The following is a 26,405-nucleotide window of genomic DNA, read 5'->3' as shown; positions in this document are numbered from 1 at the left end:
CCTTTATTATTATTATTATTATTATTATTATTATTATTATTATTATTATTATTATTATTATTATTTTATTATTATGTCACAGCAAACAAGATAGATATGCTGGATTTCTTATCACAAAATCACAAGTCGAACACTTCCCAAGTGTCTAGGACTGTGTGACATATTTTCGGATGATGCGTGCAGATCCCAGTAGGGTGGCCTTTTGCAGTTGGCAGATCGTTATTATTATTATTATTATTATTATTATTATTATTATTATTATTATTAACATAGAGGCTGGGTGGTAATCTGTCAGGGATGTTTTGCTTGTGCTTTGGTGCACAAAGGCAGAAGGGGATTGGACTAAATGGCCCAAGGGGTCTCTTCCAACCCTCTTTATTATTATTATTATTATTATTATTATTATTATTATTATTATTATTATTAACATTGAGACTGGGTGGCCATCTGTCAGGGGGGCTTTGCTTGTGCTTTTGGTGCACAAAGGCAGAAGGGGATTGGACTCAATGGCTCAAAGGGTCTCTTCCAACCCTTTTTTATTGTTGTTGTTATTATTATTATTGCTCGGTGGCCAACTATAGTCCGGCCCTCCAACGGTCCGAAGGATCGTGAACTGGCCCCCTGTTTAAAAAGTTTGGGGACCCCTGATCTAAACAAATTGATTATCATCCACAAAAGCTCTGCTGAAATATATTACAGTAGTTAGTTTCAAAGATGCTACTAGATTCTTTCTTTACATTATTTCCATTTTTTGTTCATTTGTGTTGTGACAGACTAGCAAGGTTGATGCTTGGAAACTATGGGTTAGTGGCATGAAAGTGTGGTGATCCTGTAAACAACCAAGACACTATATCATTTGAAGGGACAGCAGCTTGCTAAACCATTGGAATTTCATCTTGGTTACAGTTTGATGACAATTTGATCATATTTCTCCAAATAATGAAATAGGATGGAATCACAAAAGATCTGCTAATGGCAAGGAAGGAAATTGTTCATCCCAGAGTTCCATAACTTAGGTTCCTTAAGAATTTATATACACACACCCCTATTTCGCTGAAAGATCCAGGTAACCTAAGACTTTTGTCTTTGGTTGCTAGGCAAACAGTATGAAACTGAAAGACAGCCTGAAAACATGAAGACTACATTGGAGGCAATCTGATGCTCCTCAATTTTTGCTTTATTATTCCATTATCTATAAGGAAACAAGACCTAAATGTTTGGCTCTGTTTTTAATTTGCCTTTTCTATTCATTCATTCATTCAAGAGAAAATGTTGGATTTGTTTGCCAGTAGTAATAGGTTAACAACAGGAAAAGTAGCTTTATTTGCCTTCATTCTGACAAACCTAGGGCTGGGCTGATATGTTTTGGCCCAGCTCTTATCATTATACTTGCAGGAGTTAATGAGGGTGAAAAACTTCCTGATGTTGGGAAGGGGTTGCAGTCATTCCGCTGGGGTGGTGGTGTAGCTTTCTAACACTTAAATAAGATGGGAAAGTGTTTTCTCTGCTTCCCTCTTTCCCTGTGGCTTGGCTGCAATGAGTATGCCTCTATCCAATGCCACAATTTAATTCCCAAAGCATTTCTGGAGAAGAAGATCATTCACCCCATAGGGCAAAACCAATTTCACTTTTAAAAGTTGGTGGGGGTTTTTTTGGGTTTTTTTGTTTTTGTCTTGTTTTATTTTTGTTTTTTTGTTTTTTGTTTTTTTTTTTTAAAAAAAAGCTCCATCAACCTATCTAATTGTACCCAATCCATCTGAGAGTTGTATGACCTTTTTGGTGTACAGAAGAACCTGGAGTGCTTCTTGATTTTCTGAGGGAACAAATGATCTGACAAATGTGGGAACAGAGGTCAAAACTGTATCATTCTTATATGGAAAGACAGGCAGTAAGTTACTACATGGAGGATAGCTGAGAAATGTACTGCAATTTTTCTTATATAATTGTGTTTTGTTTTGCTTTATGAATTTTTGTAAGGGAAATGATGGCATGCATTTGAAAAATTCTGCATCCAAGCTGCTCTTTCTGTTGGTCAGAACATTTCTCTGCAAGTGCTACTACAGTTTCACCATGACACTTAACAACAGCTATAAGAACTGAGGGTCGTAACGGTCATGTCTATGGAGCAGAGGGGATGAGATCAGAAAGCATCTGGAGCCAAAAGGGCCATTTACCTATTGATTTTAGTACATTTATATTTTTCCTACGTACAGCCTGAGACTGGATATGTAGAGCTCCAAGCTGCTTTATTCCATGTACTGAGCAGCCCCAGTTAGCAAAACAGCTTTTCACATGCCCTCAATCTAAGGATGTGCAGAAATTTCAGTGAAGTATTCACAATGAGATAAAAGACTGTTAATTTCTTGTCTCCATCAGAAGAACAAAACAAGTCTTTTCCACCCTCCATAATTTGGAGAAAACCCATGTGTTTTTCTTTTGTGAGGCAATACATGCTCACAAACACACTCATATAGCTAACACAGGAGTACTGGCTGGTTTATTCAAAAGAGACAAACAATCTATCCAATATTTCCAATTTTAAAAATCAATGGAGCAAGCCAATTGGAGTTTTGCTACATAATTTTCTCTGATATCATTCTTGCAAATGTAAAATCTTTCTTGACAATGGTAGAATATAATTTTGGTGAGAATGAGAATATTTCATTTCTCATTATTTTGTTGTTGTTTACTGCCATCACTTCACTTTGACTTACAGTGACCCAATGAATGAGAGATTGCAAAGTTACCCTATCATCCCTTCGCGGCTCTTGTAGACTTAGGACCATGGCTTCCTTGATTGAGTTTATACAACCGTAATGTGTTTGGTTTTTTAAATTACCTTAATTATTCCCTTTTCTACTGAGTCGTGCCTTCTCATGATATGACCAAACTATGACAATCTCAGTTTAATCATAGGACTTCTAGGAAGAATTATCTGAAATACCCATTTATTTGTCTTTTTAGCAATCCACAATATTATTCTTACATTCCTACTTAAACCATGCTACTGAGCTTGATCAAACCTGGCACAACAATGGAACAAATCTGGCAACTGCCTGGGACTGTGGAAATATCAGAGCATCTCAGGCCTTACATGTACCATAGAGAAATAGTTCTAGGTGAGGGGAACTAAAGGCTTACCAGTTTCTCTTCTAGTTCATAACAATTGTATGACATAACCAAGTCTTCACTGAGCATCACTGACCATTCATGAACTTGAGACTGCTTTAAATTTAGAGGAAGCAAGGAAATGTAGCTTACCTGTCCGAACGTGTCTCCCGCTATGACCCATTGCGGAATCTAAGATCTTCCGGGGAGGCCCTACTCTCGGTCCCGCCAGCTTCACATGTGCGGCTGGCGGGGATGAGGGATAGGGCCTTTTCAGTGGTGGCCCCCGCCTATGGAACACCCTCCCAAATGAAATTAGACAGGCTCCCTCCCTCCTGCCTTTCCAAAAAAGAACGAAAACATGGTTATGGGACCAGGCTTTTGAGCAAGAGTAGCAGCAGAAATGAGATATGATAACTATACGACTCACTGATAGTCCCCATTTGGACTTGAAATGTGCCTGAATGTATATTTATATGTATAACTATCTAGGTTTTTAATGTAAGATCTTAATTTTAATGTAATTTTTAAAATAAATTGATTTTTAAATGTGATGTAAACTGTTTTGATGTATATGTTCATATTGTAAGCCGCCCTGAGTCCCCTGAGGGGTGAGAAGGGTGGGGTAGAAATGATGTAATAAATACAGACCCTGTATCCCAAAGGATGGCAAATCAGTTCTATGATGATGCATAATGCATGGAGTTGATTTCGGTTAATGTGGCTTTTTCTCTGAGAACCCAGAACAAGCCACACATTTGTCTGGGTAAGCAATTGAGCTGGTTCCAAAATGGTACTGGCTACAACTGTTTACATAGCCATCCTATATTCCCAGGACTTAGACAGCCCAGGGACAAGGGATGGTATTTACCATCTCCAAGCTGGTTTTGTTGTAGCAATGGCCACTGAGCACAACCTGGCAACTATCCATCACTTGTCACCTGGAGTGACATCAGCCAAGGTGCAAGAAAGGAGGGGTCAATTTCTTCTCTTCCTCCTCCATCCACATTGCTCTGATGTTCCAGCCAACATCACTCCAGGCACATAATCCAGTGAGGGACTCAATCTATATCACCCCCCAGTGGCTGCCACTACAACAGGAACAGGAGAGGGAAGTAAGAGTGACCATCCAGTGGTGCCAAACCAGGTTTGGTGCCACTGGACAGTCAAGGCTCCTACCTCCAAGAAGATCAGCCCCAGGATAAAGTCTCCATGTAAAACCACCCCTGCTTAATTCTTTATTGTTTTATATGAAACAATATGAATGAAATATGATAATAATTCTAAATCACTTAATAAAAATAGTCCTTGGGTTGGCCTGATTGATGCATACACATACAGTACCATAGCAGTATATGCTATTTCCTTTTTTCTGCATGATTTTTCACAGATCATACAGATTTCAGCATTTTAGAAGTCACTTATGAGCTGTGTGTGTGTGTTTGTAGTACAAAATCATCTTTTATTCAAGGTTATGTAGTCCTTTATGATTTATCATAAAGCAGGAAAGTTGTGAAGGGCACAAAAGGAATTCACTGTACAAACACCCATGAGATGTAGCCATAAACCTGTCTTTTTGTGAAGGCAGCAGGACAAAAAGAAGTGCTTTCTCTCTAGTCTTGAACTAAAAGTGCCAACAGTCCTCAGCATTGCCTGTATTGGCTATGATGACTGAGAACTCTGCAGTCCAATAACTTTTACAGGTCTGCACAGTTCACACTCCTGCACTTTATATAAATTCTGGTTGGGCAAATGTATTGTGAAGTGAATGTTCTCTCATCTGGTGATAGAAGGAACAACATTGGCTTGTTTTCTGAAATATTTGAGTCTACTGATGGCTCAATAACACCTTGCATGGTAATCCTCTCGTCTTCATTATGTGGTCTGCCCTTTTTCCCCCAAGCTTTTCCACACCTCTGATACCCCTTTTCCAAATTGTTGGAAAGGGTGTTGAAGAAAAGAAATACTAAAAGGAAAAATGTAGTCCCTTGTGTAAAATGTATTATGAGTAACTCATCATGCTTTCTTCCTAAAATTTCAATGTGTACAACCATTGTGTGTGTTTTATGTCATTCTCTACATGTTGATCCTCCCAGAATGAAAAGGAAGTAATGATACTTCCAACCTGGTTTTCTTTGTGTTATTGCAAAGCATAAACTAATATCTCAAAGTCAAAGAAAACCACATATGCATACATGAAAAATTACAGTAGTTTACTTTATCATCCATTTCTAAAATTTACAATTTAAAAGGTATTTTTATTAAATGTGACAATTTCCTTGCATTTGTTTTGTTATGGTGAATTACCTATCTATAATTTAAGCAATTTATGTCAGAATCCTTTGTATACTTTTTTTATAAGTGATTTTTAAAATGTGAAATCCAAAACAAAAAATCACTCCACTCTTACCTATTATTTTTATTTTTCTAGGGGGTAAAGTGAACAGTCTCAGACTTAGCATTTTACGGCAGTCGGGGGGAAAGATTAATTCTTCCCCTGACCCAGAACTATGGATATAAAAGACCGAAGGCACCGCTCTTTGACCAGAGGTCGGTGTGGGAAGGAGTGTCGCTATACAAGTTCTTCATTGGACAGTGAGGACTGCAGAGTTCCTACTCAGAAGTCCTACAGTTCAAGTGAAACACTGAAAGCTTATGATCATGACGGCAGAATGCACTATGGAAATCGAGTCACTGACCTAGTTCACAGAGAATCAGATGAGTTTCCAAGACAAGGTATGTTTGAGGATTATAGTGTTTTTGTCCAACAATATTGACTACAACACTCTGTTTAAGTGCTCCTGTGGCTATTCTGCATTTTGTTATTTGAAAGCTATATTTAGTTGTGATTTGACATATTGATACCAAATCTGGTCTCCATTGTGATGGAGACCAGGTTTGTTAATATATTGGTTTCAGTCATATTTTAAAATGCTGTTTTGTACCTACGCTTTTTAACACAGAAGGATTTATAATTCTAAGAGTTAACCAGCTGTCATATTATCATTTTTCTGCTATGCTCAAATGTTATAACCTTGTATTATGTCACTAAGCTTCATTACATGCATAATAGAGACACTCTCACTGCTTATTTCTTTGTGGGACTTGCTGTACTGCTAAGATGAGTAAAACATTGTGATTAGCTTCTGGTAATAATCACTTATGAAGTACTTTATAATTTTTCCTCTATTTCCTGTTGAACTGAATTGAAATGTGGAGATTTACACTTTTCCCTGACATAATTTTGTCACTGGAGTTGCCTTACATTTAATTTCATAAAAAATAAAGGAATCACTCATCTAATTACATTCATGTTTAGTGGTTATATGTTAGTGCTTCACAGATACTCAAAAGCCCATAGTAAATATGAGATTGACACAATTTCCCAATATATACATTTATAAATTTTTCTTTATTGCTGTGTGTGTGTGTGTGTGTGTGTGTGTTGTACTCTAGAAAGAAGTACAGTTCTCATTATTGTGCTATGTTTTCCCTTGTACTTCTATGAATGAAAATTCATTATGATTCTTTGTCAGCTTTTCAATATGTAAATTATTCAAACAGATTTGTGGCATGAAAAAGTTTTAGATGTCCTGGCTATTTCTGGATATTCAGTCATAGTACCAAAATTGTGATTGTGTGCATCCTAGCTGTGAGCGTCTCAAATATCGAATAATAATACAGAATTCTATTAAACCACCTAATCCCTTTTGTGAGACTTATCCCAAGGAAATTATTTTAGTGTTTCTTCTAGCCTAGCACAGAATACATCTGAGACAGATTGTTTTCTTTTTTAAAAATTGTTTTTCCAATGGAATGAATCCCATTGGCTTATGTGATTCCATTTATTGAAAGAATACTTGCTCGATATAGCTTTTAATTTTTTTCTATAGTAGCTATATAAACACACTTTGTGCCTTAATCTAAGGAATGCAACTCGTGGTTCTTGTCAGAACTAACTGGTCTCATTATTATGTTCCTAATAAGATCTTTTTTGTTGTTTTCTCCAAGTTGTAAGACTCTATCTGGACCTATTAACTTTAAACTGCATACTTTTATTGAGTAGATTTTTGCTCTGTAAATACACCAAGGAGTACAACATGACAGTGACCTGACTATTGACTGCAGTGGGTATGTGCACCCAAAATTTCCCCAATCAGGCACAATCCACTTTATGCACTTCACCTCAGTGGTTCCTAGTGTTACTGTTGAGAGACACTGTTAACTCAAGTGAATAAATTATCTGGTGTTTGCATAGCTTCCAAATTGGACAAGAAATATATGTTCATGGATCATTCTGAGTTTTTAAAAAGCTTTTAAATGCTTTTTTCATATGTCTTTGTCAAAAGATTATTTCAGCTTACTTATGATATGTAATATTGACCACTTTTTTCCTATTTGGTATGTACTTTAGCATATGTGACTTATTCTTCCTGAATTATTTCCCTTTACATATGTGGACCTTGTAATTATTTATGTCTCTACCCATTTAGTATATTGAGTATTTATTTGCACTTTGCACGAAACAGAAATTTATTGTCTTTTTATTATTTACTGTTTTTCTAATGTTTCTCAGCTGTGCAAATGTCCTTGAGTCTGTAGGTGGAATAATTGTTAGCATTGCTAGAAAATACTACATTTATTGATATTTTTCAATCTGTTTTCTGTTTTTGAGTATGGCTTTGATGCTGTAGATCAGATCATTTCCTTTAAATATAAGATCATCTTCCAGGAGTAGTGGTAGTAAAAATTCTGAAAAAATTGCTTTAGTTTTAGTGCTTTGAAGGCTCAGGTCCATCCACATGGAGCCTGAGAGTGGTCTTGGGATCTCCACTGAGGCTTTTGACAATTGGCATGTCAGATCCTACAGCTTTGGCGTAACCATCAATGCTATTGAATATTTAATTGAAATTTAAAGTATTTTATTTTATTTTATTTCCATCATTTCTATCCCGCTCTTCTCACCTAAAGGGACTCAGGGCGGCTCATAGTCTGGCAAAATTCAATGCCAATATACAATACAAGAGGATAAAACATAAGCAATTAAAACAATTAGATAATTTAACAAAGTACAATAAATAGATTTAAAACAATACAATATAAAATACTTTTATTGGCTTTCTACTAGGAACATGAAACCTGTGGGTTTTGATTAGGAAATGCATTCCACAGAGAGGGGAACCCATGAATCCTTGTATTTCCAGACATTTATGGAAGATAGGAATACGTGAAGTAGTATCTCTTCTTATCATACTAAAGGTCACAGTAGAGGATTCCACAAGTAACTCTAGCCGAAGACCATTTCGGATTTTGAAAAACTGAAAACATAGTTCGTAGAACATTTATTTATAAAGAAATAAGTGTAGATTTTAAAATAAGTTTACAATGTAATTTTTGAAAAAATATGAAAATGTTTGGCATTATACAGTGTGAAATATAATAGTTTTGCTTTCTATCCAAATGACCTCATTATACCAACACTGCAGTTAACAGTGGAACTGTCAAAAATGGATGTCAATGTATGGAACATTTTAAACTGGAAGAGTAGCATGGGGTAAAGTATTTTGAAAATTTGTGAAATAAAGACTGGAGTGCATATGTGAATCACCTTCACACATGCATTCTAGAATGCATTGCATGATTAAAATGATCACAGCATAATATGTGATGTGAGAGAAGGGTGGGATGGTTAACATGACAGCTTTTGATACAAAAATATAGTATGATCTGTCGCTTGCATAATTTGTTAGAAAGCTAAGACCTTTGTTTTCAATAAAATTCTTAGCTGAATAAAATTCTCCTTTTTAAAGTGCTTTTTATAGCTGTTAAGTATATTTTATTCTAAAATTATGGAAGTACTGCAGCACCACTTATGTCAAGTTGTCATCAGCTGACTTTTTTCAACTACAGCAATTTGCCTCAGGATGAAAAATTAGATACCGTCAGAGTGACTTGGATTTTAAATGAGGCTATAAAATGTATTAATGGAAACAATGGATTGAATTTAATAGTTTGGACATCTATTTTGTTTTTATTCTGTTCGCTCTATAGATTTAATCCTTCTTCCATTAAATGGTAGAAAAGACTGGCCATTCATGCAGTCAACTTTGTCTCCACAGGTCATTGGTGTGGGATAAAATGTTCCTTAGCCAACAAGAGTATAGTCTCTGTGTCCTGCCAAAAAGGTTAAAGGAAGAGGATAATCATTAGAAGAAATAGCCAAATCCACAGATCAGAAATTTTAAAACTTTTTGGTAGGTATTGTCCTTAGCAGCCGTCTCTATTACTACAATTCTTGGAAGAACTTGATCAACAGCTCCTTCTTAACAGCAATGAAAAATGAGCAAAACAACTCAACTTGCATCTTAACCTCTAAATGTTTTTATTGCATACTGAGAATTTTGTCAGAAAGCAGCCATATAATGTTCCTATGCTATTTATTTTCCCCTGCTGTCATGGACCATATTTATCAATTGCCATGATTGCCATATATTCCAGTATATTTTCTGTTTGTTTTTTCTCTTCCTTCTGCTTGAGATTGTTGTTTGCTCTGAGCATATTCCATAGTGGCAAAGAAGAGCCTTTGTATTCCCTCTCAAGATCTTTACTGGTCTTGATGTTACTCAACTACATATTCAAAGCAGCTACTGCAATTCATCACACTACAAGAGATCCCTCATGAGCCTAAAGTTAGCTTTCCCCTAATATGTAAGGAGAGCTGCTGATTTTCTATTTCCAGATGAAATTGTAGAACCGTAATGATTTGGACATGAAGCATATGAAAATCAACACATTTTAAAGAAAACACAAGTGAATTCTCCAGTGATGCAATTTTGTTCCCCCCCCCCCAAATTTTAAGGCAAAAACACATTTTACTAGTCTTTGTGTCATTTGATATAAATGTGATCTGGAGCAACAGCTGGTACTAGCATCTGATCTGAACCACACAATATTAAAGTTGCTTGTTCATTTGAACTGATTGATTCAAAAGTTCAATGAGTACGAATGAGTATATCATCACAATTACATCAGTACGCAAACCATATAGTATTTGAAGAAAGTACAACTGTTGTGTGTGTCTTAGTCATTTCAAGGGTTTGCCTTTGCTTTCCACTTTCTCAAGATCAGTCAGTGGATTCCACAGTCAAACAGTAATTTGAACCCTGATCTCCAATGCTCAAACTACTACAACATGCTAGCTCTCCCCAAAACAATACATGGGCATCTAGTTTTTAAAATGTCCCATTTCCTAGTCCCTGAGAAACTGTGCACTATTTCCATTCTTGGTGTAAATGTTCTCAGTATTTCAACACACACATTAGAGATAGACTGTGATGGTCTTTGGGAGCTGTTGTTTCTGGAATCTCCAACAATAGCTCTTTGTGGTTTATATTGTACTACATTGGCCAAACCATGCAGCAAAGTAGTAGTAGTAGTAGTAGTAGTAATAAACAACTTCATTTGTATCCCGCCCCCTCTCTCAAAAGGGACTTGGGGCGGCTTACAACAAAATAGCATTAAAAAGAATATACTGTCTTGTGTGGATGCCACTGAGTGATATGTAACCTTGTACTGATGTAATATCTTCTTAAAATAATCAGAAAATGAGGCATCTAACACCAGATTTTAAAAAGAAAATGCAGTTTAAATGTAAGCAATTATTTAGCTCTTTGGGATTTTATTTCTGAATTTGATAGATCATAAGGCCTACTTGTGTGGGGTCGATTTCACTGAACCTAAGCGGAGGCACTCTTTATTTTTCTTTGTCCTTAAAGGCTGTTATTTTTCAGGCAATAATTTATTCTTTTCTCTTTATTTTTTCTGCTGGTAGGACATGGCAAAGCCTGGTCAAATGAGCAGTATTAGATTATTTTTCAAAGCTTTATTTTTAGAATAGTACTTTAATAAAAGGTTTTGTTAATATCTATATGCATTACTGAAATCAATACAATAGATGTGGTCATACATTAATTTGAATAAAATTCCACATTCCTTACATTTTGTGGCACACCACATAAATTCTCTATATTGCCTTGGTTATTATACTTAGCAAAGTAAAAGCATGGTTTGTGGGATTGTACGTGTGAAGGTAAAAGATTCAAACTTTACAGGGAGTGTTCTTGAATTGAATATTGCTCTTGCAAAGCCATGTTACTACTAAGACCAAAATGCCTTCCTCCAGCTGAAGATGACGTGGCAATTTGGCCACAGTTGTTCATACTTTAATTACCTGCTGGTTGGCCTACTACTGTAATGTGCTGTGTGGGTCTGCTCTTGCAAAATGTTCAGAAATTGCAGGCAATTTACAATGTAGCACTCATACCACCCCCACCCCCCATCCCTCATGACCTTTAGGGTCAACACACTACAGGTTACAGATTTGTACTAGCTACACTGAGTTCTGCTTTACTTCAGAGCACAAATCAGGTTTTTTTTCTTTTACTTAAAATCCCTAATTGTTTGGAGACATACTTTATGAAACATGGCATTCTAACATCTGAGCTTGCCCAGACTCTTGTGCATCATGCTACTATGAGAGGTTAGGCTGGTAAGAACACAAGACCATACTCTCTCTATAGCAGCATTTTCAGTATGGGAATGCCTTTTGAAGGGGTGTCAGGTTGAATCAGGGATGGAAAAAAAATTCCAAAAGATTTCAAAATAAAAGAGTGACTCTTGAATGTGGAGAAGCTCTGCTGAGGGAAAATGTAGACTGTCAAGAATCTTTGCAAATCAGAACTTATGCTGTGGAAAAGTATTGTGTGGTTTTGTTATTGCTGTGTATGTTTTTGTAAAGAAAACAGAATTTCTATCCAGAAAAATAATATTTACACTTTGATTTCCTCCAAATTAGTGTGTCAGGACAGTGGGGAGAATAGGAGTGGCTTGGTTAGGTTATTTAAAATAGCCATGTCACTATCTCCCCCACTCTGAAGGTCATTGGCCCACCTTTCCACCTCCTTTCACAGTGTAAATCTTTTGATCCCCTCATGGAGGACTTACAAATTGGATCAAGGTGGTGTTCTGAATAGAACTTCCAGGCATGTTGTGGCTGGAGATGGCGAGCAGCTTCTGGCACACATTTAGTGAAGGAAAGGAATTAAAGAGTTGGGAAGAATTTATTGTTTTGCGGATTGGCCCCCGGGTCTTTTCCCTCTTCACAGGCCACATTTCTGTGAAGAAAATTCTATTTTATGTCCACAAATGCCAAGTGCAAATTTTCCACAGTATAAATTAGATACTGTGGTGTTTTCTAGGAGGGAAGCAGCCTAAAAATGCTGTTTCTTGCACTGAAAATGATGTTTTGTGCAAAATTATTATGTGCAGAGTAAGTCCTGAACTACTTGCAAATTTCAAAATTGAAAATTTTGAAAAAATTGGTGGAGGAAGAAAATTTTATACAATGGAAAGAAAATTGCTGAAAATTATCTACTTCTTCCTTTAAAAACAAAATTAGTGAAGAATTACATCCTTAAGTTGGCTCTATTACTTTTGAGCTTCTGTCAAGTGGAAAAGATAATTACACATGGTTGTTGGTCCTTAAACTAGTTGGTCCTATCCCTCCCTCCCTCCCTCTCTCTAAAAGCATTTACAGAATGAGAGCTGGTCAAAAATATTTTAATAAATTAGGGGTAGAGCTTATGTGATATCATAATATTCAATCTATATTATCAGAAAAGCACTGAAAAAATATTATATAAATTTATTTAATCTATAATTAGGATGTAGTGTTCACTGCTGTATGCTGACAGTACCTGCTTGAATCAAAGCCCCCTGCGTTTAACTATGAGACAAGTTATTGTTGTTTTCTGTGTTGCACTGTTTCTTGTTCTACTCAATTGAAATCAAAACCAGTTTCATAAAAAGTTTTTTCCTGAATTTATGAGATTAGGATATCCTTTAAGATTAAAATAGGTGCCACAAATAAAAGGATATTTTAATGATTTGCAAACAGCCTTTCTAATTCCTTGAATGTCTTGAAAAATGGGCAGTACAAATTGCAATTGTACATCCTCTGGCAAGGAGATTTAATTTGAGTGAAGCCTAGCATAATGCTGTAAAATATCCCTGTCTGGGTCTACTCTATTTCCCCCTATTATCTTCCTGTCTAAATAAATATATAATTTCCCATTTATAGTTCTAATTCAGTTTAACCTATTTTGTAGACATTGTGAGACTAGAGAAGCAATTGACAATTGTCTGGACTACCCACTTCAGTATGTCATAAAAGGCATTTGTCCATCTTGTGAAATGTGATAACTGTGATACAGCTAAAATATAATTTCCTCCTACAGTTCTTTGCATCATTCACAATATTTCCATTACAACTAAAGCTATTTGGAATTTATATAGCTTAAATAGAAGATACATTTTATATTAATAATGTGGTCCATCTTCAGCGTCTTTTAGAAAGCAGTATCCAAATGTAATACAGTGCTCCAGATAAGGTTTATCTGGAACTGAACAGTGGGAAATTAAAGTAGCAGCCTCCAATGAACTTCCGCCTGATTGTCTAAGACTGGTCAACCTGAATTAAGAATATTCCCAAGATATGACACCTGATTTTAAGAGAAGGATTAATTTTTAAGCCAGATTAACTTTTTCAATAACTTGAATACATGTCTTCAGTTTGTTAGCCTCCATTTAGCCCATCACAGGTTCACGTATTCCACAATATCATTAGTATCAGAAAGGAGAGATAAAGTTGGATTTAATCAGCATATTGATGCTGTGGAATGACCTGTCAGAAGAGATCAGACAGCTAAATCAGCTGTTGGAATTTAAGACACAAATGAAGACCTATCTCTTCCGGCAGGCCTATTCAGTCAATTTTAACTTGTGAATTTTAACTTGCATTTTATTGGTCATTTTAATATGCATTTTACCTGTGTATATTTGTTATATTTTAATAGCTGCAAGGAGAGGAATTACATCCCTAGTGAGCACTGCTAAAATCAACATCTTTAGTGAAGACATGACCGTAAGCACAGGCAAATATCTGTTGTCCATTCTGAAGAATATACTTGAATGTTATCTAGTAATCAGAATTCAATCAAGTCCCCAACTTACGAACAAGATAGGTTCTGAGATTTGTTCTTAAGTTGAATTTGCTTGTAAGTTAGAACGGGTACATTTGAAAAATAAAATTCAAGCCAGTTAGCTGCGGAGGAAGGGAGGGAGCTTGCTGACAGGCTCACTCATGTTCCTCCTCAGCCAAGGCTCTGACAAAGGTTAAGGAAGGTTGGTGACATGCTCATTTGCCCCTCACCCCAGTGTTGGCTGTGGAGGAATGTGAGGGAGCCTGTCAGCAAGCTCCCTCCCTTCCTCCACAGCCAACACTGGAGCAATGGGCAGGGGAGGCTGGCCAAAAGCCAAGGCTCCCCAGCCGCAGCTGGAGATGAGGGACAAAGGGGCATGTTGCCGGCGTCCTTCACCAGCCCCCTTCACCTTGGCTAGCATGGAACTACTAGCTGTACCATTCCTTATCATTCATATCTCCAAGTTGCTTGTAAGTCGGATATTTGTAACTTGGAGACTTCCTGTATTCAGAAACATACCCTCAGCTTAGGTAATACTTTCTCTACAGTGTGTTATACTTTTAGCATACTATAAATAGGAAATACACTTCCAAGCCAAATCAGATTTATTATAGTCCACAAACCAGATCCATCAACATAAACTATTGCATTACATGTGTAGATGCATTGAAATGCATTGAGAAATGAATAAATTTTCATGTGAATAGCTATTAAGCAACTAGTATTATTTGTAAATACTGTACAAAGGAAATTAGGGATGGTGCTAGATCAGTGGTTCTTAACCTGTGAGTTCCCAGATGTTTTGGCCTTCAGCTCCCAGAAATCCTAACAGCTGGTAAACTGGCTGGGATTTCTGGGAGTTTTAGGCCAACACACCTGGGCGCCAACAGGGTGAGAACCAATGTGCTAGATCCTTTCTGATTTGTTTTCTCTCTTACTTCAGATATTTGGCATTTTAATAAATTTTCAAATCCTTAGGCTTAGGCAGGATTGCTTTTCTGATGTCATTTTTTTCTACTCAAATATAAGGAAAAGCAACCACCATAAATAGCATACATCCTAAGAGACCAAGCGTAGCATTCTGCATGTGATTTCAGGAGAATATGTGGTACATTGGATGCTGTTTGGGTGAAAGTGCTGTCTGCTCACATTCCAGAAAATGCACTATCCTGCTGCACTTTCCCAACGGTGTGATGAAGTAAACTGAAATACAGCCAATACTGAGAACCCATGATTCTTTATTTGTTTGTGCAAAAGTGATTTCTAGGCATTTAAGAGAAGGATCTTTGATCCCAGAACATGTGTTTAAATCCCTTAATTCTCTTTATTTTAAAGCTAATTAGCTACAGAACAAACAGATCCATGTTTTCAAAGAAGGAATGGGATGGAGGGGAAAATGAGTGGAAAGTTGAGAAAACAAACAAAATCTTTTGTCTATTTACATCTACAGTTCATTTTCTGTCCCAGCATTACTGGGTTTTTTCTGTAGCTTCTCAAACTTGCACATCAGGGTAGCTCAAGCTGATTCCTAATATATTCTAAACTGTAAACCACTCATAGCTGTGTACTATTGAAACAATAAATGCAAATTGATGCAATTGTTTTGACCTAAGAGGTTGGGAATTACTTCTTATTGATGCAGGGCCACTTTGTAGATCCATTTGGCTCATCTCTAGAACAAACTTAGATTAGTGATGTTGACAAAGTAAATGGTGTTTTGACATTTAATAAACTGCTTTCCATTCTTTACCAATAAGTATTTTAGAATCAAGACTAAAATATATATCCATGAATACAGACCATATTGGAAACGAAGATTTAGTGTCCCAAAGAGTAATGCTTGCTCAGCCATCTGATGAGATCTGAGCACTAAACAATTTGAGAGATATGCATAAAGCTGTTTTATTACAAGATGCTCCTATGAATTATTGCAACTTTCCTTATGGTATAATGCTGTTGCCAGGCAGCATGCATTAATGTTAGCAGAGTTTCCTTGTTTGCTTATGTCTTATGGAAGGAGAAGAAATTTGGATTGTGGCTTCTGTGACACCTCAGGCAGCGTGAGCACTGGGAATCAGACACGAAGGCCAATAAACAGTCTAATATCTTTATTAAGGAAATAAAGGAGACAACTAAAAATAAGCAGAGTATATAGTCCAGCAGTAGACCTTTCAGGAAAGGTCAAATATAGTCCAGTAATATGATAGTAGATGTCCAGTATTAGAGTTCAAAGTTTTAAATCCAATAACCGAAACACACTCAAACCTTTAGGCTGGTTGAGTGGGGATTAAGGCAAGATCTGTCAAGAGCTCCAGGGCTCAATCCGAGGCTAGGATGCAAGGCAAGGCAAAGTTAGTCGTGGTAAAGCTGAATCGCTGTCCAGGCTTGACAGGGAGACGAGATACAACGCCGGTCTACTCGAGAGTAGCGCGCTGCAGAACTAGTCGATGTGAATCCCTCAACTGACACGTTGAACACCGCAAAGGCCAGTTGGGGCCCAGAACTTTTATGGGACTTTGCTCTCCTCTCCAGCCAGGTGTCTGAACTCTTTCCCAAGGGAAAATGACTAAAGTCAACAACTTGCCAGCTGCAATCCTCCCTGAGAACTATCAAGGGAACCGGCTTAATTAACGCTTGCTTTCTCCGCTAATCGAGCGCTTCTCCTCAAAATCTGCTTTTCTGCGCGTGAAGCCTCCCAAAACAATTTGCGGTCAAACATAGCGTTCTCTGGAGAACCGGGCTGTGAGTCAAGGCCCTTTTTAATTAACTGTGGGCTAAAACTGTCAACAGGGGACATCTGGAAAGGAGCGGAATTGTGCAGAAATGGCAGAAACCCCATCTCTTCTTCGGTCTGCTCCGTAATGGCGACGGGGTCATGACTTGGAGGTCTCTGAGACACTACAGCTTCTTTCACTTTTCCTATTCCTCCTCAGGTAACAGTTCTAAGGATTCCAGGCAAAATGAGAAGCTATTTTGACAGTTTACGCAGAAGCCCAGTAAGACACCACATGTTTTATTATGATGGAAACAATTGTACTTGTGCTAATTTGTACATGAGTCTTACGAGCTCATCATGCCTGGCAAATTTCAGCAGCAACTTCAGTTGTGCTTTGCTATGGAGCCCGCTGGCTCCCACTACATGTGGTAAAAGTACTTCCAGGGGTGCTCCAGAGCAGAACCAGAGTCACTGCCGAAAAAAGCTGCTGGGAGGCTTCCTGTATTGCATTGCTCTCAATAGGGCCAGTAGACGCTTCCTCCCATGTGATGAGGGAGGGAGGAAGCTGGAACAGTGTGAGGCACTGGGTGATAAGTCCCCATGACTCCTGAGCAGGTGCTGCCAGGATCACTGCAATGTACGATGATCCACGGCGATTCCAGCAGTGCATGTGACAATGCTTTTAGAAAGATAGCTATGGAAATTGACCACTTTTGTAAATGAATTTCCTTTCCCCTAATTTTTGGTGAACAGTATTTTGTTTCATAAAGACAACAACAAAACATAGTAAATTAGTACTTCAATCAGTGTGTTCAACAGAGTTGGAATAATAATAATAATAATAATAATAATAATAATAATAATAATAATGCCATTGGCATGTAGAATGTAATGAATAGTGGCTGAAAGATTATATGAATTTCATCTCTTTTGTTTTATGAAAGCAATGAATTCTTCTTTCAACAAATAGTTTTATTTTACTATTTTCTACTCATGGAATTTCTGTATTTTTTCTTAAGATATTTTTGACCTATTAAAGAAAGAGATTTAAACATGCAATTTCTTTTTCCTGCCACCAATTTTCCTAAAGTAGATTAATGCTCTTTCTGTAATATCCCATCTATCCTGTTTTAAGAAAACTGTTCCACAAACTCTTATTTCAAGAATCTAGATTTTTTGCTCTCATATTCCCTCAAAACACATTTTGACAAAGAATCCCTTGCCTTGTAAGAGAAGTAATATGGATCTTTTTATAATCTCCTACCACCTAAGGCAAACAAACAAAACAATAATACAAGGAAAAGTATGTAAATAAGGTTTGTTACTATATATATGCTGAAACCTGAATTGCACTAGTCAGAACTTCAAAAATTGTAATGGCATGACAAGTTTCCTCTCCATGGAAATTACTTTCATCTGTAACCAATCCTCCTCCTCCCAATCAACTTCCATTGTAAAAGTAGTGGGGAAAAAACTCAGAGACATTTGGATTTTTCATCATTTTTGTATGCTTGTCAGAACTCAGCATCTGGCCCTGAGTCTCTAGTTTTCATGGGTTTAAAAACAGTTGTGTTTCAAGGGAAGAAGTCCCACTCTTAGAAGCCAAAGCATGAACGTTATTTGATAATGGACAGTTTAAGTTCAAGAAGCTATAAATCAGAAGGTTCAAGTAAAGAAGTCAGTTAGCAATCCAAAGGACATAAATCTAAGACTCTAAGACATATGATAGCAGGATTAGGTCACCAAGAAGTGGGCTGAAATTTGCTTTCAGTAGCTAGTTAAGAGGAAGCTTGCAAGCTTGCTTTTAACAACATTCAGCTCAGTCAGGTCCACATGTCTGATAATATTTAGAAATTGCATTTTAAAGATGTGGGCCCATAGCCCTCTCTGTTTTTGGAGGTTTGTGTGAAACATCTGAATCATCTTCTCCCATTGGGAACTGAAGATCTCTACTCCAGTTCCCCCTTCATGTTGAACTGGGGCAGGAGTTGGCTGACCCTCAGTCTGAACTGATGAAAGATAACTCAGTCATCTTTATTTTCTGAGAAAGATAAATTCTTCAGAAAGAGAAGGACAATTGAGTCCTCAATGTATTGGCCAGAATCCTTCAGTTTTAGTGCACTATGCAGAGTCCTTCCTTATAAAGTGAACAAGTTTCTAGAGTAAGGGCAACTCAACTTTCCACTGTGAACTGATTGTGCAGGGCAGATAACATGTTTACTCATCTCCTGGTTGCACAAAAATTAATCACAACTATTCTAGTGGAACTTCTTATTGTGTAAATGTAATGTTGGAGCTGAGTGATTGATTCCAGTAAAACACATGAAATGCTGTTGTTTGGGAGAGTTCGTGCAAGTTTGCAAATGGTTAATTTCACTTGTCAGGCAAGTCATACCCTCTGAATCTGTCCAAAACAACCATGTGCACATTTTGCACATATTAAGCCTGAACTGCAAATATTCTCATGAATCAAGGATTCTCATCACTTGAAAATCATGTTTTTCAAAAGGATTTTTAAAAAAATTGAATACTTTTCCCATCCCAACTAAGAAGAAGTGGCAAACTTCTGACTAAATCTGTCCAAGAAAACTCTATGAAAAGGTTGCCATAAGTTCATATCGACTTATATTGAATGTAGCCTATTTTGTCCTATGGGGACATGCAGACATTGTGTAGTGTAACAGTTAGGAATAAGCAGCACCAGATTCAGTTTGTGGAAATTGTGGTATTCCAGGGTCAGAGCCAAAACGTGCAGTAATTTGTTTAGATTTTTAGAAATAATTTCCAACATTTTAGAGACAAACTGATAGCAAGTTTCTTGTATTGATAATAATTCACACATTTTTTCTTCTCTTTTTTCCATGTTTTTCTATTATCAAATTTCTCCCAAACTGACTCTACATTTGAATCTGTATACATGTACTCTCATGCATGCAATTAAATGCGTGCCTTCATATTAACTGTCTTGCCAAATTCTTGTTTAAAAAACTATTGTAAATGCATACATTATCACCATGATCTGCTTCAAGCACTGAATTCATTAAGTAGATTGTTAATAAAACGAGGAATGATATATCACAATTTTAATGCTCTGTCTCCCAAACTTAATGAAGAGTTATAATTTTCTAGACGACAAATTAAAAGCAGGTTAAAATGGTTGGTAAGACTGCCTAGAGATTAGGGAACATTCTAATTAAAAGAAAGGGCATTAAAGCGAATTAAAATCTTGATTTTTGAGGGATTAACAAGTATGAGTAATGGGTGGTTTACTATTCCTAGAAGCCAAAAATTTTGTGCAAGTGAGAAAGATACAGTAAACCTTATTGAAAGTCAAAATATCTTTTTCAAATGTGATTTAGAAAAATCCAATGCTTTCTCGCAAGTGCCACTAAAATCCTCATTGACACAGTGGGATATATTTTCAGAATAGCAGAGAACTCTAACAGCATGTTACCAATTGAAGACAATGGGAGTCTTCCTGATAAAATCCCAAAGAAAAGTGGAAAAAGCTGCTATTTCTAAAATTACTAGATAGTGTTGAAACATGGTGTTTGATTATGCAAAATGAAAAATGAATTCAGTATGATACTGCTACAGCACTGGCTCTTTGCTTAGTATTTCAATGTAGGCTTATGGAATGGGTTGCATCTAGTGATGTCTCTCTAACTAAGTCAGCTCTGGTAAAAAAAAAAGTTATTACTGGTCCCCTGAAACCCCAATTTTGCTTCTATATCTACTCCAGACGATTGGAGGACTCTCTCGAACGGACAGTTGCAGGGTCGGATGTGGAGCACAGGAGAGAGAATGTAAGCCAAACTGTCCAATCAGAAGTTCTCTTTGGTGGTCATTATTTGGCATCAGATTACACAATTCAACTATGTTAATAGTGTGCCATGGTACACATACCATTTTGTATTAACAAACAAATGTAATCCCATACACACACACACACACACACATTGGAGGAACCAATTTCAGAAAAAGAAAAGTCAAAGGAAAACAAATGATTTCAGTGTGTTCCGAATTGATCTCTGCCAGAGCACAATCCATTGCTTATAGGAAGTCCACAAGCAGGGCATAAATGCAGTAGCCCATCCCACTCTATAGTCATAGTTGGATAAAGCTGTTGGAGAAATCCACAAGCACATGAGCAATTTCAACAGAAAGGAGGAAACCATGAAAATGAACAAAATCTGGTTACCAGTGTATTTAAAAAACACCAAAATCAAGACAGTAAATAAGGAACACTTCTCAGAAACAGGGGAACTCCAGACAGCAAACAATCAAAAGCCAGTTAACACCTCCCAAACAGAGAATTCCTGCAGGCAACAAAGTCCAGGTTACCTCTGTGAAGATACCCTCACTGGTTCATTTTGCAGCTTCATGACTACTCAATGCTATTCAAGCTTGCTAATTGCAACATTGACACTTGCTTTAAACAGACAAGGGTTCTTTCTCCCACCCTGGACATTCTATAGATAGATAGATAGATAGATAGATAGATAGATAGATAGATAGATAGATAGATAGATAGATAGATAGATAGACAGACAGACACACATACACACACACACACTCCACTTGCCTCACTTTCAACAGACCTTTGAAGATGCCAGATACAGATGCAGGTGAAATGTCAGGAGAGAATACTACTGGAACATGGCCATACAGCCCAAAAAACTCAGAGCAACCCAGTGATTCCAGCCATGAAAACCTTTGATAATACAAAGCTGTGGTGGTTTGTATTACTTCCATATTGAACATAATTTATTTGGGGTGCAATTTTTACTATTTTGGGGGGATTTTTTGATAATTGTTCAGTTTTAAATGAATATAATTCAAAGGACTTAATAAGATTTCTAGTTAACGCAGAGGTGATTAAGGAATATTACTACATCAGCTTGAGTGAATGACCTGAGTAAAGGATCACTATCTTTCAGAAACAACAAAAGCACTCTAATAATGCACTCACGTGTAGGTTGAACTTGACCACATTGATTAAGTTCTTGTCTATCAGCATTATATTTGCCCAGAGATGCTTACCAGAGACTTCTCGAATGGCCAAGATCCCATTATGTTATGGCCTACAAGAAGAAAACATAGACTGGTCAGCATCCCATTGTGATTAATTTGCACAGCAGTTTGTATATGTAATTACTCAGATTGGTTCCGACTGCAGTTGATACAGGCTCAGTGGATATAACTTCAGTCAATGACTCTCCAGTAATGAGAGAGTTTCAATGGTCCGGGTTGTGGACAGGATTCCAAGAGATGAGAGCCATCATTTATACATATGATCCTTGTCCTTGTGGCTCAACTGGTTTTTTAATATTGTTCATACTTAATTCCATTTTAGTGTTTGTACATTTTTAGGTTTTAATTGTATTGCACTGGTTTTATTGCAAGGCACTTTGAGACTCTTTTTAGAGAGAAAAAGCAGGATATAAATAATAACACAAAATAATAATAATGTCAGGGAACGTGCAAGAGAACAATGGACACCTTTCTGCAGCATGACAGGATTGCAAAGTGCCTTAAAGAGGCAGCAGTAAGTGAGCCATTTGCTGAAAAACCTTGTCTCAAATTCCTTCAAACAGGGTAAGCAACAGTCTACAGTATTCCCTTCTTGGAAAGGTACTGCCTTGATGGGCAGATACTGGATGGCGGAGTATGTTTTGCTGTTTCTATTGACTCTCTTCATCGTAAATTTAGAAGATAATGCTAGGGAAAATCACATTAACACCATGGCTGTTGGCTTATCAGTTCTCTCAGGGTTCTCTCTTGTTACTGTAATATTTAACATATGCAATTGCATATGCATGAAACCATTGCTGGGAGCTTGGAACACTCATGACAACTATCTTTGTTTATCCTTTCAATGTAAATGTGAGGATTCTGTTTTCTTCTAAACCTGTATCTGATGTTAGTAATGGAGAAGTAGAGGGAACAAACCAATGAATTTTAATTGGGATAAAACATAAGTGTTCCTAGTTAGTTAAAAGGCAATTTAAGAAATAGATTCAGTTGGTATTGGATGGGACTGTTCTCCTAATAAAGGTCCACAGCTTGGGAATTGTGCTGGATTCAACTTTAAGATTGAATGTTGTGGTTTGATAATACCCAGGACTACAAAGATGCTTCAGTTTGTAGCACTTGGTTGGGCCTTGCTCTGACATCTGTGTGATACTTTCTATTAAATATGCACATGCTTTCATAGGATTAACATTGACCAAGGGATTAGGGAGGATGAGAGTGTGGCAAGGATTTTTTTTGATATATAAAATAGGATTTTGGTGGAGAGATGAGCTGAGGATTCTTGGTGGCTGAAAGCTGTCTTTTGATGGGATGATTTCCATTGTTTGTGGGGTTTATTTTCATCGCCTTTGTTGTGTCCAATGATTTGGGTAGGACCACTTTGCTATGGCGCAAGGTATGGGGCGGGGTAGGTTTGCTGTTGTATTTAACATTCTTGATGTTTTTACTGCAGTGGCTTTTGGATCTGGACTGAGGAGTTGGTTAATGTCTCAGTCCTTTTCTGGTGTGATAACTATAGTGCAGATTATTAATTCAATGCTTGTCAAGTCCCCACAAATTATGTGTTTGTTCAGAACCTTTACACTGCAATATATTTATTGCAATATTCTGTTCATGGTGCTCCAGTGACAGTGACACAGTGACACCCAAAGAGATTGTGGAGGAGACAGACAGGACTTAAAATCCTATGGCTCCAGCCCTCCAAATGGCATCATGATTCTTGGCATCTGATGTAGCAGCCACAACAGTTTGACTATGATGTGTCAGAAGGCCTTTTTTGCAGTTCCTCTTAGATTTTGGAATTTCCTTTCCAAAAACCATAGTCTGCTTCTTGTTATCATTCCTTCTACAAATAGGCAAAAGCCACAAAAAGGAATCTTTTGGTAACTGACTGCCAAGGAAAAGGCTTTTTAATACAAGGCACTGTATTTTTTTCTCTTTCCAATATCTTTTTTCAGTTTGCATGCATTATTATTATTTTAATGATAATGCATTCAGTTGTATTCAGTTGTATTTACTATGTCTTTATGATTGTGTCTGTTTTTTTATCATGTATTGTATGAAAGGCAGGATACAGATAAAACAGTGTTGGCATTTGTTACAGAACTTCCAGAATATATTTTTAAAACTGTGTTTGCTTATAATATATACAAGGATGCTTAAGACTTGCTAGTCCATCCTGACACATTACATCTTGTTTTCAACAAGCTGGACTAAACATAATTGCTGTGGTCACTGCACATATTGTGAGGCCAAGCTGACTCAAGATCTATTATTCTGTAATCCTGTTGACTGCAAAGAATATAAATCAAAGTATTTCACCATCTGAAGCAGCATCCTTAAGGTATATTCTAGAAAAAAACTATTTCAGAAGATAAGTATTGATCAGACTGCAAGATGCTTAAAAAGATTCATGAGGAACACAACCTTTGCAATTCCAGATCAGTTTCTCCTCCGGATTTTGGAGTTAAATCACACTGTTTATTAGCTTTTGCAAAAAGAAGCAATGCAGAAAAGAGCACATAAAATAATTCAGAAATTGAATTATACAGAAAATTCACCTTAGATGATTTAATACTCACTGAACTAAGAGAAATAAGATGCATTCCTCTCTCTTGCTTAGTTTGGAAGTTACTAGTTACAAATAATGAGTGAATTGCAATGAACTCCCTATGCAAAAAGCCAAATTAAAATTACATCACATTATTTTATTTTCAGGGACATATCAAGAGGATTTGTAAATATTAATAAACAATGTTCAGTATAATTTAGTTCTCCCTTTTAAACAGTATTTTTTTAAAAAAAAAATTATAGTCTTTTTGTAAATGTTCTCAAGAAAATCAGTCTTAAATCCAGATTGGTTCCAGGCCAGCCATGTTATGGTAGACTGACCAATGGGTGTGAACCCTCAAGCCACATGGGCCCGATGAAAGCAAATCTCCAGGGGCCAGACCAAAGACCACTTTGGCTGCATGGCACACAAGTGCAATTCCAGATGCATATTCTTCATCAAATGGGTATCATAGGTGCTCACTATATTCTTCTTTATCACAGGATTTTCTTGGTAAAAGTTGTTTAGAATGAGGTTGCCTTTGATTTCCTCTGAAACTTCGAGAGTGTAACTTGTCCATTATACCAAGATACCACGAATTAACTCAGATCCTTCAAAACTTCTACACTTTTAATAATTTACCATTCTAATCTTCTAATCATTTCAAACTCAGACACAAACATGTAGAAAATATGAACCCATGCAGGCTCTAAGATCTGCAGGGGAGGCCCTTCTTTCGCTCCCACCTCCGTCTCAAGCACATTTGGTGGGGACGAGGGAGAGGGCCTTCTCTGTGATGTCCTCCCAGATCTGGAATTCTCTCCCCAGGGAGATTAGACTGGCACCCACACTGTCCATGTTCCATAAAGAACTAAAAATGTGGATGTTCCGTTGTGCTTTTGATTAAGCAGTCCACAAGATATTCGTTGTCCAGTTATACCTACCAGCAGTTCCTGCACTTTATCCCTGTCCTTCCTCCTATAAGTTTAGCATTTTAAACTGACATTGCTCTTTTACTTCTAATTTATTAGTGGCCGTTGTATTTTTGTCCACCAGCCTTGTTCTGAAATTCTATTGCACAATTCCCTTCCCCCTTCCCATTACTGCTAAGACTGTTGATGATGCTGTTTTTATGTTATTATCTTGTAATGTTGTTGATTTTATTGATATATGTTTTAATCTATGTTTGGTTTTAATTTTTGTTGGATCAGGCTTGTCCCCATGTAAGGTGCTCCAAGTCCCTTCGAGGAGATGGAGGCAGATATAAAAAAGTGATTATTATTATTATTATTATTATTATTTTATGACACAACAAACAAGATAGATATGCTGGATTTCGTATCACAAAATCACAAGTCGAACACTTCCCAAGCATTTGGGACTGTGGTGTATTTTCGGATGACGCACGCAGATCCCAGTAGAGTGGCCTTTTACAGTAGTCAGATCATAATTTTGTCAATGTCTATTGTTTCCAAATGCTAGCTGAGATCTTTTGGGACAGCACCCAATGTGCCGATCACCACCGGGACCACCTGTACTGGTTTCTGCCAGAGTCTTTGAAGTTCGATCTTGAGGTCCTGATAGCGGCCGAGTTTTTCCTGTTGTTTTTCATCAATGCAACTGTCACCTGGCATGGCGACATCAATGATTCAAACCTTTTTTCCCCACAACTGTGATGTCTGGTGTGTTGTGTTCCAAAACTTTGTCAGTCTGGATTCAGAAGTTCCACAGTATCTTTGCATGTACATTTTCCAATACTTTTGCAGGTTTATTATCCCACCAATTCTTTACTGCTGGGAGGTGGTATTTGAGGCATAAGTTCCAATGAATCATTTGGGCCACATAGTTGTGCCTCTGTTTGTAGTCTGTCTGTGCGATTTTCTTACAGCAGCTGAGGATATGATCAATGGTTTCGTCAGCTTCCTTGCACAGTCTGCATTTTGGGTCATCAGCTGAT

At 37.1% G+C, this 26,405-nt stretch overlaps 1 protein-coding gene across 13 annotated transcripts in view; it reads left to right on the top strand.

The window, feature by feature from the left end:
* tenm2 (teneurin transmembrane protein 2) overlaps positions 1–26,405 on the top strand; it is a 1,150,537-nt gene that overhangs the window by 191,451 nt on the left and 932,681 nt on the right. For 11 of the 13 annotated variants that reach the window (XM_062973910.1, XM_062973906.1, XM_062973905.1 and 8 more), the window contains exon 2: positions 5,540–5,844. The exons of 1 other annotated variant lie outside the window; for it this stretch is intronic. In XM_062973910.1, coding sequence (XP_062829980.1) covers positions 5,619–5,844 — 226 coding nt within the window. In that variant the 5' untranslated portion in view covers positions 5,540–5,618. Of the gene's footprint in view, positions 1–5,539; positions 5,845–9,227; positions 9,363–26,405 lie in introns of those variants that run through there. One more of the 13 variants, XM_062973907.1, reaches the window with a different exon arrangement.

The sequence above is a fragment of the Anolis carolinensis genome, chromosome 2 (assembly GCF_035594765.1).
Source record: "Anolis carolinensis isolate JA03-04 chromosome 2, rAnoCar3.1.pri, whole genome shotgun sequence".
In the NCBI taxonomy this organism is placed as follows: Eukaryota; Metazoa; Chordata; class Lepidosauria; order Squamata; family Dactyloidae; genus Anolis; species Anolis carolinensis.
Note: the sequence above shows the minus strand (reverse complement) of the source record. Positions and strands in the feature narration are given on the sequence as shown.